Here is a 16,014-nt window from a genome sequence, read left to right as displayed (position 1 = left end):
TTTACAGGAACTTTTTTTCGACGGATCATAAAACGGAGGAAAGTGTCCTGAAAGATATCATTAATTGGAAGGTTATCCCCACAGACAAAAATCAGAAGATACAATTGACAATTTATTACAAAAACAAAAAAACGGCCAACCTACTCATGAAAAACTCTCCAGACACCAATCAGAACGCCTTGAAAGAAACCAACGTCGTCTATGCCTTCACATGCCCACTTGGGGACTGTCCGCCCCAAAGATCTCAGTATCTTTGAGAGATACTGAGATATCTCAGGTTATGGAGGAGGAGGGTTTCATGGAGGGTTTCAAGTCCATCAATCTCCAAAGATCTTCTGCCCGAAACGCTGCGCGTACTAGTGGCTTTACAAGATTGTAATTACCATATTATGTATCCTCACAATCCCAATGCACCTTCTTGTATATATATATATATATATATAAATAAATACAAAATAAATAAAATAAAATAAAATAAGTATATAGGCAAGATAACAACATCTCTTTCTGGGCGATTAACAATGCACAAACAACAGGGCTCCATCAAGGAATATATATTCTCCTCACACAACCAGATCATCCCTAGAGAACAAATTCACAAGGGCCGTGACGAGGATTCGAACCTGCGTCTGGGAGCATCCCAGACACTGCCTTAATCATCCATAGAGAAATCTTAACAAGCAACACAGAAATTATCGACAGATACAACGACAACAGGAGACTCGATATCAGCAAGGCCCTACACATCAACACCAGCAATCAACAGCCAATTAACACATAATAACATTCTACCCACTTAAAGACCCCGAACCAACACAGAAGCAAGAAGAGAAAACATGCATTGTACCCATTGATTCGCATTTTATCATCTCACCCCAAAAAACTTATGTAAATTAGAGTATGAAAATTTGTCTTTTCCCCAATGATTTGTGTCCTGTCACCTCACCCAAAAAACATTTGTGTCGTATCACCTCACCCAAAAACATGTGTGTCCCATCACCTCGCTCAAAAACGAATATAAGCATGATACAGAGTATGTAAAATTGTCTTTGAAAATCTAAGGAGTGTCTTGCGAAACGCTTCTAGGCGTCAGACCATAAAAAAAGGATGAACATGAACTTTGGAGAGTTAATTTTTCAACTACCATCGACAGTGAAGAAAAACATACGAAATATTGAGAAGATTCGTGTTAGAATCATTAATCTTACCCTTTTGGTCATATTCAACAGCATATGTTTACAAGACAGACTGCTACCCATAAATAAATAAATATATATATATATATATATATATATATATATATATATATATATATATATATATATATATATATATATATATATATATAAATATATATATATATATATATATATATATATATATATATATATATATATATATATATATATATATATATATATATATATATATATTAAGCACCAACGTATATACCAAGCACCCTCTTTAAGCACCAACGTATATACCAAGCCCACCAACATAGGATTATGCCTGAACGGTAGAAGTGAGTGCCCCCAAAGATACAAAGCCAGTGTTCTCAATGCTTATATTCGTCGAGCGCTTACCCACTGCTCTGAATGGAGCAACGTGAGTAGAGAGTTTGAAAGAGTAACTCAGGTATTGGTGAACAACGGATATAGCAACGCGGAAATAAACGCTGCTATAAGAAGACACTTGGACCGTTGGTATAATTCAGAACCTAGAACAGAAACCACAACACCCCCAATAAAATTATATTACAAATCAACCATGCACAGTGAACATATAAAAGAGGAAAGAATAATGAAAGAAATAATCCGTAAAGGAGTAAAAAGCACTACTCCTAACCAAAACATAAACCTGATAATATTCTACAAAAACAAGAAGACTTCCGAACTCCTTATCAAAAACAGCCCGAAGCCGACGGAGAACCCTCTACAGCAGTCAAGCGTTGTATACATGTACACTTGCCCCCACGAAGGATGTAACCTTCAATGTAAGTACATAGGTATGACGTCGACCAAGCTGACGAGGCGTTTGACATGCCATCTTCAATCTGGTGCCCCTAGGAACCACATGAGACAAGCCCATGACATTACTCTAACAAGAGAAATGTTGAACAAGAATACTTGCATAATAGACAAAACCCAAGATTCAAGAAGATTACAAATTCTTGAGGCAATTCACATAAGAATAGAGCGACCTACCATGAACACCCAAATCACGGAACTATTTACTCTACCCACCATGAGAGTAAGGACAAGACAAGAACATATCGATGCCAACACAGAAGACAATGTCCAATATAACAGGCCAATTACACTGGATTAATCTTTGTGTTTAGATAGGAGATGCCTCGTATGGGCCAATAAGCCTTCTGCAGCCCCTATGTTTATCCCTTATGTATCCCCCCATGTTTTCACCTTCATTGTATTATCACCTGACCTAATGCGGGTATAAAATCAACTAGTATTGTAAGATCTGTTCACTTGAGAATGAACCATGGAGGTTCGAAACGTCGTGCAAATTATACAAATAAGTGTAATACACTCTATAGTAAATCACTTCTTTTCTTCACCTTAAAAGTACGAAAATGAGTTTTGGAGAACTCCTATTTCAATTAAGCCCTGATGCTAAGAAAATAGTTAGAGGGATAGAAGCCCTAAACCAGAAAATAATAAATAGAGAATATGCGGTCATATTCAATGAAACATGTTTGAAAGAAAACCTGCTGCCAGTATACACCAATATATATATATATATATATATATATATATATATATATATATATATATATATATATATACATATATATATATATATATATATATATATATATATATATATATATATATATATATATATATTAGTATATTTTTTTTTGGTAGCAGTCTTTCCTGTAGACATATATTATTAAATATGACCGAAAAAGTAAGATTAATAATTCTAACACGAATTTTCTCGATCTTTCGTACGTTCCTTTTCACTGTTGGTGGTAATTCAAAAATCAATTCTCCAAAATTCATTTTTATTTCTAGTCTGATGCGACACTTGAGCGCGTTTCGTAAAACTTATTACATTTTCAAAGACTTTAGTTTACACATACACAACTGAATAGAACTTACACATCTTCGATTTGTTTATATCTACATTTGAGTGAGGTGGATGGGGTGAGGTGGTATTAATAGGGTATTAAATTCCTAAACACAAGACAGAACACGAAACAATGGGTATTGAATGGAAGTGATTGTAGAAAGCCTATTGGTCCATATTTCTTGATGCTTCTATATCGGAGAGGAGTCTTGAGGTTGGTAGAATATAGTTGTGCATTAATTGGCTTTTGATTGCTGGTGTTGACTTCTTGATGTGTAGTGCCTCGCAGACATCAAGCCGCCTGCTATCTCTGTATCTATCGATGATTTCGGTGTTGTTTACTAGGATTTCTCTGGCGATGGTTTGGTTGTGGGAAGAGATTATATGTTCCTTAATGGAGCACTGTTGCTTATGCAGCAGGGCTCCATTAAGGAACATATAATCTCTTCCCACAACCAAACCATCGCCAGAGAAATCCTAGTAAACAACACAGAAATCATCGATAGATACAGCGATAGCAGGCGGCTTGACGTCTGCGAGGCACTACACATCAAGAAGTCAACACCAGCAATCAACAGCCAATTAATGCACAACGATATTCTACCCACCTCAAGACTCCGCTCCAATATAGAAGCATCAAGAAATATGGACCAATAGGCTTTCTACAATCACTTCCATTCAATACCCATTGTTTCGTGTACTGTCTTGTGTTTGGGAATTTAATACCCTATTAATACCACCTCACCCCATCCACCTCACTCAAATGTAGATATAAACAAATCGAGGACGTGTAAGCTCTCTTCAGTTGTGTATGTGTAAAGTCTTTGAAAATGTAATAAGTTTTACGAAATGCACTCAAGTGTCGCATCAGACTAGAAATAAAAATGAATTTTGGAGAACTGATTTTTGAATTACCACCAACAGTGAAAAGAAACGTACGAATGATCGAGAAAATTCGTGTTAGAATTATTAATCTTACTTTTTCGGTCATATTTAATAATATATAATGTATATATATATATATATATATATATATATATACAGTGGAACCTCTATTAACGAGTGGCTCTATTAACAAGTTTTTCCAGTAACGAGCAAGCCACTCGCAGCAAATTTGTCTCTATTGACGAGCTCGTCTCTATTAACGAGTGAAACCACATGGCGCTTCCTAGCGTCTCGCGGGTTCTCGCAAATTCTCGGACGCCTCCGACGCCAGTGTTGTTGTTGTATCTCACACGACAAGCATCCCTCTGGATTTATTTGCGCTTTTCTCTGTGTTTTTGTGGTTTGGTGACTGCAATTTGTAACACACGATGTCGCCAAAGAAGCTGGTTGCTAAAGACAGTGTTGGCAAGGGGAAGAAAGCAACAATTACTGTTGAAGTGAAGAAGGAAATAATAGCAAAGCACGAGCGTGGTGTGCGTGTGGTTGATCTCGTCAGGGAGTATGGCAGGACCTCATCAACGATTTGTACCATTCTGAAAAGGAAGGAACAATTTAAGACGCTTGAGGTGGCTAAAGGAGTTACCAAGGTTAACAAGAAACGTCCACAAATCCTAGAAGAGGTTGAAAAGCTACTGCTAGTCTGGATGAATGAAAGGCAATTGCATGGCGATAGTGTCTCTGAAGCTCTTGTCTGTGCAAAGGCCAAGAAGTTGTATGTGGACCTTGTCAGGAAGACACCAGGTGCGTCGTCTGAAGAGGAGGAGATATTTAAGGCAAGCCGTGGATGGTTTGAGAAATTTAGGAAGAGAAGCGGTATCCACAGTGTTGTTCGACATGGGGAGGCTGCCAGCTCTGATAAAGCTGCTGCTGAGAAATTTGTACCAGAGTTCCAGGAATTTGTTGCTGAAAAGGAGTTCTTGCCCCAACAAGTTTTTAATTGTGACGAGACTGGCCTGTTTTGGAAGAAAATGACGAAGAGGACCTACATCACACAGGAGGAACAATCTTTGCCTGGCCACAAACCGATGAAGGATCGGCTTACTCTCATCCTCTGCGCCAATGCAAGTGGCGATTGCAAGGTCAAGCCGCTGCTGGTCTACCACTCAGAAAATCCACGCGTGTTCAAGGCATGTAAAGTGTACAAGGCGCGACTGAATGTGATGTGGAGGTCCAATAAGAAATCCTGGGTCACGCGGATATTCTTCACTGAATGGATCAATGATGTTTTTGGCCCCTCAGTGAGGAAATATCTTGAAGAGAAACAGTTGCCACTCAAGGCCTTGCTTGTGCTTGATAATGCTCCTGCACATCCTCCACAGATGCGAGATGAATTGTATCCTGAAAATCAGTTCATCACCATCAAGTTCCTTCCTCCCAATACCACTCCACTCCTCCAACCTATGGACCAGAAAGTCATTGCAAACTTTAAGAAACTCTACATGAAGGCCTTGTTGGAGAGGTGTGTTGATGTGACCGACAATACAGGGCTGACCCTCAAAGAATTCTGGAAGAACCACTTTAATATCCTGGGTGCCTTACGTTTGATCGATAAGGCCTGGGAAGGAGTGACAAGGAGGACCCTTAACTCTGCTTGGCGTAACCTGTGGCCTGAGGGTGTCCCTGAGCGAGACTTTGAAGGTTTCGGTCCTGCACCTGCATCTGCATCTGCACCTGTGGAAGACCCGGAAGTGCATCTAGTGGATGATATTGTTGCTCTGGGGCAAACTTTGGGTCTGGAGTTGGATGCTGCTGATGTGCAGGAGTTAGTGGAGGAGCACAGTGAGGAACTGACCACTGAGGAACTCCTGGAACTTCAGAAGGAGATTAATCAAGAGGAGGCACAAGAGTTCTCATCAGGGGAGGAGGAGGTACGGGAGGATGCTGCTGCCTCTTCAAGTGAGATCAAGGAAGTGCTAGGAATGTTTGAAAAGGTGACCGCATTCTTAGAAAAACATCACCCTGATCAAGCAGTGACAACCCGATGTGTGAACATGTTTAATGACAATTTACTGTCTCGTTTTAGGGACATCCTAAAACAAAGACAAAAGCAATTGTCAATAGAAAAGTTCTTTCCGAAAGTAGAGAAAAGAAGAGCCAGTGATAGTGAACCACAACCCGGTCCCAGTGGGGTGAAAATCCCAAGAAGAGAGAGCCCACCTGACTCAGAGGTGGATTCTCCTTCCACACCATAACCCCTCTCCTCCTTCCCACCTCCCCATCGTCTCCCTCAAGCCAGCAACGACTCTTCATAAGGTAAAGTAAATGTTAAAACAGTACAACAAAACATTTATAATTACATGTGCAGTATTATATTGACATTAAAAAATGTCATACAAGTATGGATGTTTTTGGGAGTGGAACGGATTAAATTTATTTCCTTTAGTTTAAATGGGGAAATTTGTTTCCAAAGACGAGTTTTCCAGGTAACGAGCTCGGTGCCAGAACGGATTAAACTCGTTAATAGAGGTTCCACTGTATATATATATATATATATATATATATATATATATATATATATATATATATATATATATATATATATATATATATATATATATATATATATATATATATATATATATGCATATATATATATATATATATATATATATATATATATATATATAAATAAATATATATATGCATATATATATATATATATATATAAATATATATATATATATATATATATATATATATATATATATATATATATATATATATATATATATATATATATATATATATATATATATATATATATAGGGGTACCACCACTGGTTTAATTAAAGGGACCCACATCCTCGAAGAAGAAAATAAATAGTGTTCAGAGAAGACCTTGTGGATTCTCACTGAATACTTTAATCTTTTCCTCTCCTACCACCCCTATTATTTTTTTTTTATTTGATTTTATTGCATTGTTACAGTTTACAGAAAACACACACTTATATAACAATATAACAATATACCAATCAGTGTTCGAAGACCTCGTCCAGTTTCTCGGGGGTCGGGTGCGTACCCAAGATACAGCACGCATTTCCCCTGTGAACAGCGACACTGAGGCGCTGGAACATAAAACTGGCCGCTCTTGGGTCTCTAGTCTTCCCAATGAGTTCCTCGCCCAGCTCCTTCAGGAACTTAAGTGCACATTTACCCCAGGCGCCCAGAGTCTCAGAGCCTATTGGCACGAACCTGTAACAACGTTCTAGGTCCCTGTACTTGTTAGTTTTCTGGGTCTCCCTGAAGGTGGCCGCCCCGCCTTCCTCAGCTGCGGTGTAAGGTAGATAGGTATCAGCCAATGTGGATGCACACGTGTAGTCCCACACGACCTGTTTACCTTCCCTCCACCTGTTTACCTTCCCTCCACGGCTGCAGGGTGACTCCATCTGGGCGTTTTTGGCTGTTGTCAGGCCTGCACAACTGAGGTTCCCTTTGTGCTGGGCACCCAGCTGAAGCCAAACTTCTCTTGATGATGTCATTGACTGCTTCATGTCTGGCAATCTTTCCCTGTGTCTTACGACAGATGAGACCATGGCTGCCATATTGGTCTGCCCGTGCATGGCCGCAAATACACCGGTGCTCGGTGGAGATAGGGGCGGCTAGGCGCAGAGCATATATATATATATATATATATATATATGGTAATGGAAATATCAATTCTCCAAAATTCAATTTTATTTATGGTGAGGACTCTAATAGCACTTGCGGTATTTCCCTCTTCAATTTTCTTGGTGATTTGTGCTCTGATTTTGTACGTTTCCGGTACGTTGTTGTTACCATTTCTGCGGTGGGTGTGTTTTGCTCGGAGAGGCAGGCGAACTAGGTTGACCCCCTAGGGTCGACCCTTATCGATAATCACTTATCGACCTCAGGACCGAGGAAGCAAGTGATTTGTCCCTCCATGGAGGGACGGTGAGGCATACATTGCCAAACAGAAGGACATTATGCCACGCTTGAATGTTTTCCGGGGCATCATTGACCCTTTTCAGAAGATTACAAAGTTTGGCTGCTGCATTTGGGCGGGCTGCATTGCGATGTGTGGTAATGTTCTAGCAGACGTCGCTATGATCGCTTGGTTGAGGTTTTCAGATGAGATTAGGTTAATGGGAGTCCCTTCCCTAACTGTTAATGGCAGCTAGCCATTGCTTCCCTTTGGAAGCTGGTGGGAACCACTGCATCTTACCTCGTTGACGGTGTGAAAGCGGATGACACCACCGTTGGAGTTTATGGCGGTGTTTTTGTTGCATACTCGGCAAAAACCTCTTTTAGGAGTAGTTGTTGGCCCCTCAAGGCTTGTGGAGTCCTGCCTGACCTCTGGGACCCCTTCCATTTCAACTCGGTTGGGAGAGTTAAACTGTGCATTGTTCTATAGAGGGGAGGCAAACGCGCTGGGTCATGGCCAAGCAACTGCCAGCAACTGGGTGTGGAAAGAGCACCTGGGTGTGGAGCCAGCATCTGGGTGTGGAGCCAGCAACTGGGTGTGGAGGCATCAACTGGGTGTGGAGGCCGCGGCTGGGTGTGGAGGCCGTGGCTGGGTGTGGAGGCATCAACTGGGAGTGGAGGCCACGGCTGGGTATGGAGGCATCAACTGGGTGTGGAGGCATCAACTGGGTGTGGAGGCCGCAGCTGGGTGTGGAGGCATCAACTAGGTGTGGAGGCCGCGGCTGGGTGTGGAGGCATCAACTGGGTGTGGAGCCAGCAACTGGGTGTGGAGGCCGCGGCTGGGTGTGGAGGCATCAACTGGGTGTGGAGGCATCAGCTGGGTGTGGAGGCATCAACTGGGTGTGGAGGCCGCGGCTGGGTGTGGAGGCATCAACTGGGTGTGGAGTCCGCGGCTGGGTGTGGAGGCATCAACTGGGTGTGGAGGCATCAACTGGGTGTGGAGGCCGCAGCTGGGTGTGGAGGCATCAACGGGGTGTGGAGGCCGCGGCTGGGGTGGAGGCATCAACTGGGTGTGGAGGCATCAACTGAGTGTGGAGGCATCAGCTGGGTGTGGAGGCCGCGGCTGGATGTGGAGGCATCAGCTGGGTGTGGATGCTGCGGCTGGGTGTGGAGGCATCAACTGGGTGTGGAGGCATCAGCTGGGTGTGGAGGCCGCGGCTGAGTGTGGAGGGCGCGGCTGGGTGTAAAGGCCGCGGCTGGGTGTGGAGGCCGCGGCTGGGTGAGGAGGCATCAGCTGGGTGTGGAGGCCGCGGCTGGGTGTGGAGGCCGGTGGGGCGAGGGTCAGCTCAGGTAGTGAGGTGCGGGGGGAGGGGGGTGGGGTCGGTTTGGGAAGTAGGCGTGGTATCGAGTGGGTTATACATATGACACACAATATACATTCATATATATGTACACCAGGGTATGTATGACACTGAGAATATGGGGTTGGCACTTTGTTATATGTATGAGACTATAAACTGGGGTTGGCACTTAGTGGTGTGTATGACACTGAGTATCGGAGTTAGCACTTTAAGATGTATATTTCACTATGGCACTATATATACATGGTATTCACTTTGTATGTCGGGGCCGCAAAGTATACACTAAACAGACAGAAATTGTTCACTATCATTCACTGAGCCCATGAGGGAGGTGGTGGGGTGGTGTGGTAGTGAGGGGAGTTTGAAATGCGGTCACTACCAGCCTCCTCCGCCTGACCGGTGAGCGGGTGTTCTTAGTGACGCCTTACTCTAAGGTTCACTTTCCCTCACGCGCCTCCCTCCGCCCCCGCCCTTCCCCATCCCGCCCCGGCCGTTAAGGTGGTAGGCCTCCCTCACTGGCACTGTTGCTGGTGAGTTCAAGCTTGGCGAGCCGGAGAAAATTGTAAAATACCGTTGACTGGGATGATGGAGGGACTTCAAACGCTGAAGATGTCTTCTAATGATGTTCATATATGTCCTGGCCGACGCCTCACCTGCTTGACCTCACTGTTTTGTGATAAAGTATGAAGGTAGCCCGGAGCTCCACGGTGCGTCCGGTCTCCACGGTACCCCGTGGATATATATATATATATATATATATATATATATATATATATATATATATATATATGTCGTACCTAGTAGCCAGAACGCACTTGTCAGCCTACTATGCAAGGCCCGATTTGCCTAATAAGCCAAGTTTTCATGAATTAATTGTTTTTCGACTACCTAACCTACCTAACCTAACTTAACCTAACTTTTTCGGCTACATAATGCAACCTAACCTATAGAGATAGGTTAGGTTTGGTTAGGTAGGGTTGGTTAGGTTCGGTCATATATTTACGTTTATTTTAACTCCAATGAAAAAAAAATGACCTCATACATAATGAAATGGGTAGCTTTATCATTTCATAAGAAAACATTTAGAGAAAATATATAAATTCAGGAAAACTTGCCTTATTAGGCAAATCGGGCCTTGCATAGTAGGCTGAGAAGTGCGTTCTGGCTACTAGGTACGACATATATATATATATATATATATATATATATATATGTATATATATATATATATATATATATATATATACATATATATACGTATATATATATATATATATACATATATATACGAGAGGGAGAGGGAGAGGCCTAGGGGACGGACGTGTGGCGGAGGAGCTGCTGCCTTCTCAGCCATTACCCTGAGACATCTTGGCCTCACCGTACCAAGACTCAACCATATTCACCGTGAATACACCAAGCAGACGTGGAAGTGGCCGGAAGTGCCTACGGTGTACCATCTATGTGAAAACTTATCAAAACAGGTGGGTTGGCAGTGTGGAGTCATGGAGGCTGGAGTGAGGGGCCAGGATGGACCCTGCAGGCCTCCCATAGTGAGGGGAGGTGGGGGGTGAGTGAGGGGTGTTGTATGGTCAGGAGAGAGAGGTGGGGGTTACGCGTGTGCCAAATAGTGTTTTGTGTTTTTCTTTTTTGAAAGTTTTGTTGAACAAGTTACGTTGTCAGCGATAATTGGCGCAACATATCTATCATATTGTTAGTACATCACACGTGCAGTGAGTCAGATTACAAGTGTGTGATTCATTCATTATTGTGCAGTGATATACGGGGGAATTATACCAGTGTTAGTGTCGCCCTGACCCCAGCGCCCAGGCCGGGAAGTACCTTCTCTCCCCCTCCTACCCACCCCACCACGTCGCCTCCCCACGCACGAGGCCACCTTGCCACCCGCCCATAGAAGCCGGGAGGCTCCCATGTGTGTCTACGCCACCCACCCACCCAATGTATACCCACATATTGTGTAGTGGGTGTATACCCACATACTGTGTAGTGGGTGTATACCCACACTTTGTATAGAGGTGGTATATGTATTACCACTCATCTGAGTAGTAAGTGCCACGGCCAGCTGATCATCCCCCCAGCCTCCAACCGCCGCCCATCCTCCAGTCTCCACCCGCCGTCCACCCTCCCACCCAGCGCTCGCCCAGCGCCCGCCCATGTCGCAGCTCTCAACAGATAGCCAGGCTTCTCCAAGCCAAGATGAGCCATCAAGCAGGGATAGACACGGTAGATGTCAGACGTGTGACAGGGTATGCTATATCCGGTTGAGGGACGATAATGTGCGCATTCATTCCAACAACGGAGTCAAGTGTTTGGGTTCTGGGCGCCCTCCCAGGGAGAACACCAATCAACAGCCCACACCACCCGTAAGGCAAACCACCTCCCAGACCTTCATTCCCACAGAAAATTTATTAGAACCTATCAAAGAAACATCGGCCAGAACCTTGCAACACATCCCTAAAGCAGCCCGCCCCCATTCAGCAGCCAAATTATCTGCCCTCCTGAGAAAGGTCAACGACTCTCCTGGAACGACCCAAGCATGGCACAACCTCCTACTGTTTGGCAACATATGTCTAGCCACCCCTGCAAGGAGAGACAAAACCTTAGCTGCCTCAGTCATCAAAGCTATAAATGATTTTCCCAGGGAGGACAACCAGGTGCACCTTCCCACTCGCGCGAGAAACACCCACGGCAGGAAGAGCAACAGTGGCATATCCGAGACATCAAAAATCAGAACATCAAGAAAATAGAAGAAGGAAACACTATTGGCACAATACGAGTCATCACCAGTGAGGACTCAATTGCCGACAGAGATGCCGCAACAGCTCAAGCCCTAAGGGAGAAACACCCACCCAGGGCTCCGCGTGAGGACGACATTGTACAAGTGGGGGCTACCGGAGCAGAAGCTCTTTGGGTGGCTGAATCTGTGGTCCATAAAAGCCATGTCCTTCCCTACAGGATCAGCAGGTGGGTTCACAGGACTAAAACCCAACCACCTCAAGCAAATGCTCAACCCTGCACTGGGTGACATTGCAAAGAACCTCTTGGTGGAACTAACCAGATTCACCAACACATGTCTAGCTGGCAACATACCAGCGTCCATAAGACCTATCTTTTTTGGGGCATCTCTCTGTGCTCTAAAGAAAAAGGATGGAGGGATCAGGCCAATAGCTGTGGGCAATTCTCTCCGGCGTCTCGTCGCAAAGGCAGCTGCAAGAACAGTTAGTGATGCAGCGGCCAACATGCTGAAGCCAAAACAGCTCGGGTTTGGCATTCCACAAGGGTGTGAGGTGGCAGCCTATGCAGCTCGAGTCTTCATCGCCAACATCACAGACGAAAAGGCCCTTATCAAGCTAGATTTAAAAAATGCCTTCAATTTGGTGCGGAGGGATGCTGTACTCCGTGCGGTTCATAGTCATTTCCCTTCCCTCTACCCTTTTGTACATTCATGCTACAGTGTGGATCTTAAGCTACTTTTTGGCGAACATGAAATTGACTCGCGAGAAGGCGTCCAACAGGGTGACCCCCTTGCTCCTCCCCTTTTCTGCTTAGTCATCAAACAAGTCACAGAGGTCCTGTCCAGCGAGCTTAACATCTGGTTCTTGGATGATGGTACTCTAGCTGGTTCCCAAGACTCAATCCTGGAGGACATCAGAAAAATCCAGGAGCAGGGTGCAGTTTTAGGCCTCACCCTGAACCCTTCTAAATGTGAAATAATATGTTCCAACCAGGGCATCGTAGAGAGAATAGAGGGTCTTCTGCCAAATATCCATAAAACTACACCTGAAGACAGCACACTCCTAGGAGCTCCCCTGGGGTTGAAAGCCATCGATGAGGTCCTTGATATGAAAATCGCCGACCTTAAGAGGATGGATGGGAGGATTGAGGATATTGATGCTCATGATGCACTCTACCTCATCACCAGATGTCTGTCCCTCCCCAGGTTAACCTACTTTCTGAGGTGTTCACCATCTTACAGTAGCCAAAAACTAAGTGAGTATGACCGGTTACTTAAATCAATGCTAGAAAAAGCCCTTAACCTCTCTCTTGATGACCTACAGTGGAAACAAGCCTCTCTTCCCATAAGACTTGGGGGCCTCGGAGTTCGAACAGCAACGCAAATCGCTGTTCCAGCCTTCCTGTCCTCCTTATCAGCATCCGATGACCTTGTGAAGGAAATTCTACCTGCCCACCTACATCAGCTGGCAAGTGTACATGATCCCAATTTTACACGCTGTGCCACAGAGTGGGCCTCTCGTGCAGGCCAATCACATCAACCACCATCCCCAAAAGCCCACAAGCAATCCAGCTGGGATGGCCCCCATTGTAGACCAAGTTGCTGCAGAGTGCCTGGGTGCTGCAACAACACAACAAGATATTGCTCGCCTCACAGCAGTAGCAGCACCACATGCAGGGGATTTCCTGTTAGCAACCCCAATGTCGGCAATTGGCACGCGTCTCACACCACACGCCCTCCGAATTGCTGTGGCCCTCCGCCTTGCTGCCCCAATCCACACCAGACATAGGTGTATTTGCGGCGAGGTGGTGGCTGACAGGTACGGTCGAGGCACAGTGAAGTTAACGACATCATCAAGAGGAGCCTCACCACAGCTGGATGCCTAGCTGAAAGAGAGCCCCGTTACCTAACGCCCCGTAACTCTGATGCTCTTATTGGTCGCCCGGATGGTATCACAGTGAACCCCTGGAAGAATGGCAAGCAGTTGGTATGGGACTACACGTACGTATCAACCCTGGCTAACACCTACATTAACCTCAGTGTTGCACAACCAGGTGGCGCTGCCACCCACAGGGAAGCAGCCAAATCCCGTAAGTATAGAGAACTGGATCACCACTACAATTTTGTCCCCATTGCTTCTGAGACACTCGGCGCCTGGGGTAAAAGTGCTACCAGTTTTTTGAAGGAACTGGGTTCTAGGCTCATTGAAACAACAAGGGACCCAAGAGCTGCAAGCTTTCTTTTCCAGCGCCTCAGTGTGGCGATACAGAGGGGGAAATGTGCACTGCATCCAGGGTTCCTGCCCGCCATCTGAGGAGCTGGAGGAACTCGACAACCTATGATAACCATCTTTGTAATCCATATGTAACTCCTTTTTTGTAACAAAGTTCAAATAAAGTAAATATATATGTGTACATACAAAAGAATGGGGGTGGTAGGAGAAGATAATATTAGTGTTCAGTGAGAAACCACAAGGTCTCCTCTGAATACTTTTTATTTTCTTCTCCGAGGCTATGGGTCCCCACATTGGCACCAGAGGTGGTACCCTCACAAACTTTATATATATATATATATATATATATATATATATATATATATATATATATATATATATATATATATATATATATATATATATATATATATATACATATATATATATATATATATATATATATATATATATATATATATATATATATATATATATATATATATATATATATGAATGAAAACTCACACCCCAGAAGTGACTCGAACCCATACTCTCAGGAGCAACGCAACTGGTAACTACAGGGCGCCTTAATCCACTTGACCATCACGGCCATCAAAAGGAAGTGATAGCCGACGCTATTTGAGCCACTTCCCCAACAGCAACTCGGATGGTAATCTTGGGCATAGCATTTCACCAAATCACCTCATTCATTGGGGCACACGTGAGGAACACAAATGTTTTCTGAAAACTCACACCCCAGAAGTGACTCGAACCCATACTTCCAGGAGCAACGCAACTGGTAACTACAAGGCGCCTTAATCCACTTGACCATCACGGCCGTCAAAAGGAAGTGATAGCCGAGGCTATTTGAGCCACTTCCCCGACGGCAACTCGGATGGTAATCTTGGGCATAGCATTTCACCAAATCACCTCATTCTTTGGGGCACACGTGAGGAACACAAATGAACATTTGTGTTCCTCACAAATGGCTTGTTCGCATATATATATATATATATATATATATATATATATATATATATATATATATATATATATAGAGAGAGAGAGAGAGAGAGAGAGAAGAGCAGGCTCAATTAGAGAAGAGCAGGCTCAATCTCTTGAAAGAGATTATCGTCACAATATAAATATATATATAAATATATATATATATATATATATATATATATATATATATATATATATATATATATATATATATATATTTATATATATATTTATATTGTGACGATAATCTCTTTCAAGAGATTGAGCCTGCTCTTCTCTACATGAAGTTACGTATTTTATTCAAGAATAAGATGCTACTTTCAAGATACATCTCCCAGTAGCACAAAACCTTTTGACCAGGAGGCAAAATGTACCCAAAACTCACCCCCTACTCCACACTCCCTCCTCACCGGCTCGTGATCAACCAGCCAACTACCCTTCCCAGCCTGCCTGCTCCTGGTTGGTGACTCACCAACTGCACACCTGCACACTGCACCTCAGCGCCCTCTACCTGAGTCGATATCTGGGCTTGGTCCAGCCATTGAAGTCAGAATATCCTTGTGCTCTCAAGCCGTGAACAACTAACTGATATTGCTGTATCAGGTGGGTGTGTTGCAGCTAGCGCCATATTCTCGGCACCTAATTTTTTTTCACCTTTAACTTTATTTTTATTGTAGAGTAACTTCATCCCTATTATTCATTTATGTTATATTGTTTTTTGACTTGTTCTTTTGCACTGTACATTGCCAAGGGATTGTCTTTGT

The 16,014-nt window shown here is 43.6% G+C and overlaps 1 protein-coding gene across 1 annotated transcript; it reads left to right on the top strand.

The window, feature by feature from the left end:
• Nucleotides 1-4,403: 4,403 nt before the first annotated feature.
• On the top strand, nt 4,404-6,136 carry LOC138369439 (tigger transposable element-derived protein 1-like). The gene is made up of 2 exons (XM_069332683.1): nt 4,404-5,966; nt 6,059-6,136. Exons 1-2 carry the CDS (start codon nt 4,404-4,406, stop codon nt 6,134-6,136), a joined length of 1,641 nt encoding a protein of 546 aa, XP_069188784.1.
• Nucleotides 6,137-16,014: the final 9,878 nt, after the last annotated feature.

This window comes from Procambarus clarkii, chromosome 28 (genome assembly GCF_040958095.1).
Source record: "Procambarus clarkii isolate CNS0578487 chromosome 28, FALCON_Pclarkii_2.0, whole genome shotgun sequence".
In the NCBI taxonomy this organism is placed as follows: domain Eukaryota; kingdom Metazoa; phylum Arthropoda; class Malacostraca; order Decapoda; family Cambaridae; genus Procambarus; species Procambarus clarkii.
This window is presented reverse-complemented; position numbering and strand designations above follow the sequence as displayed.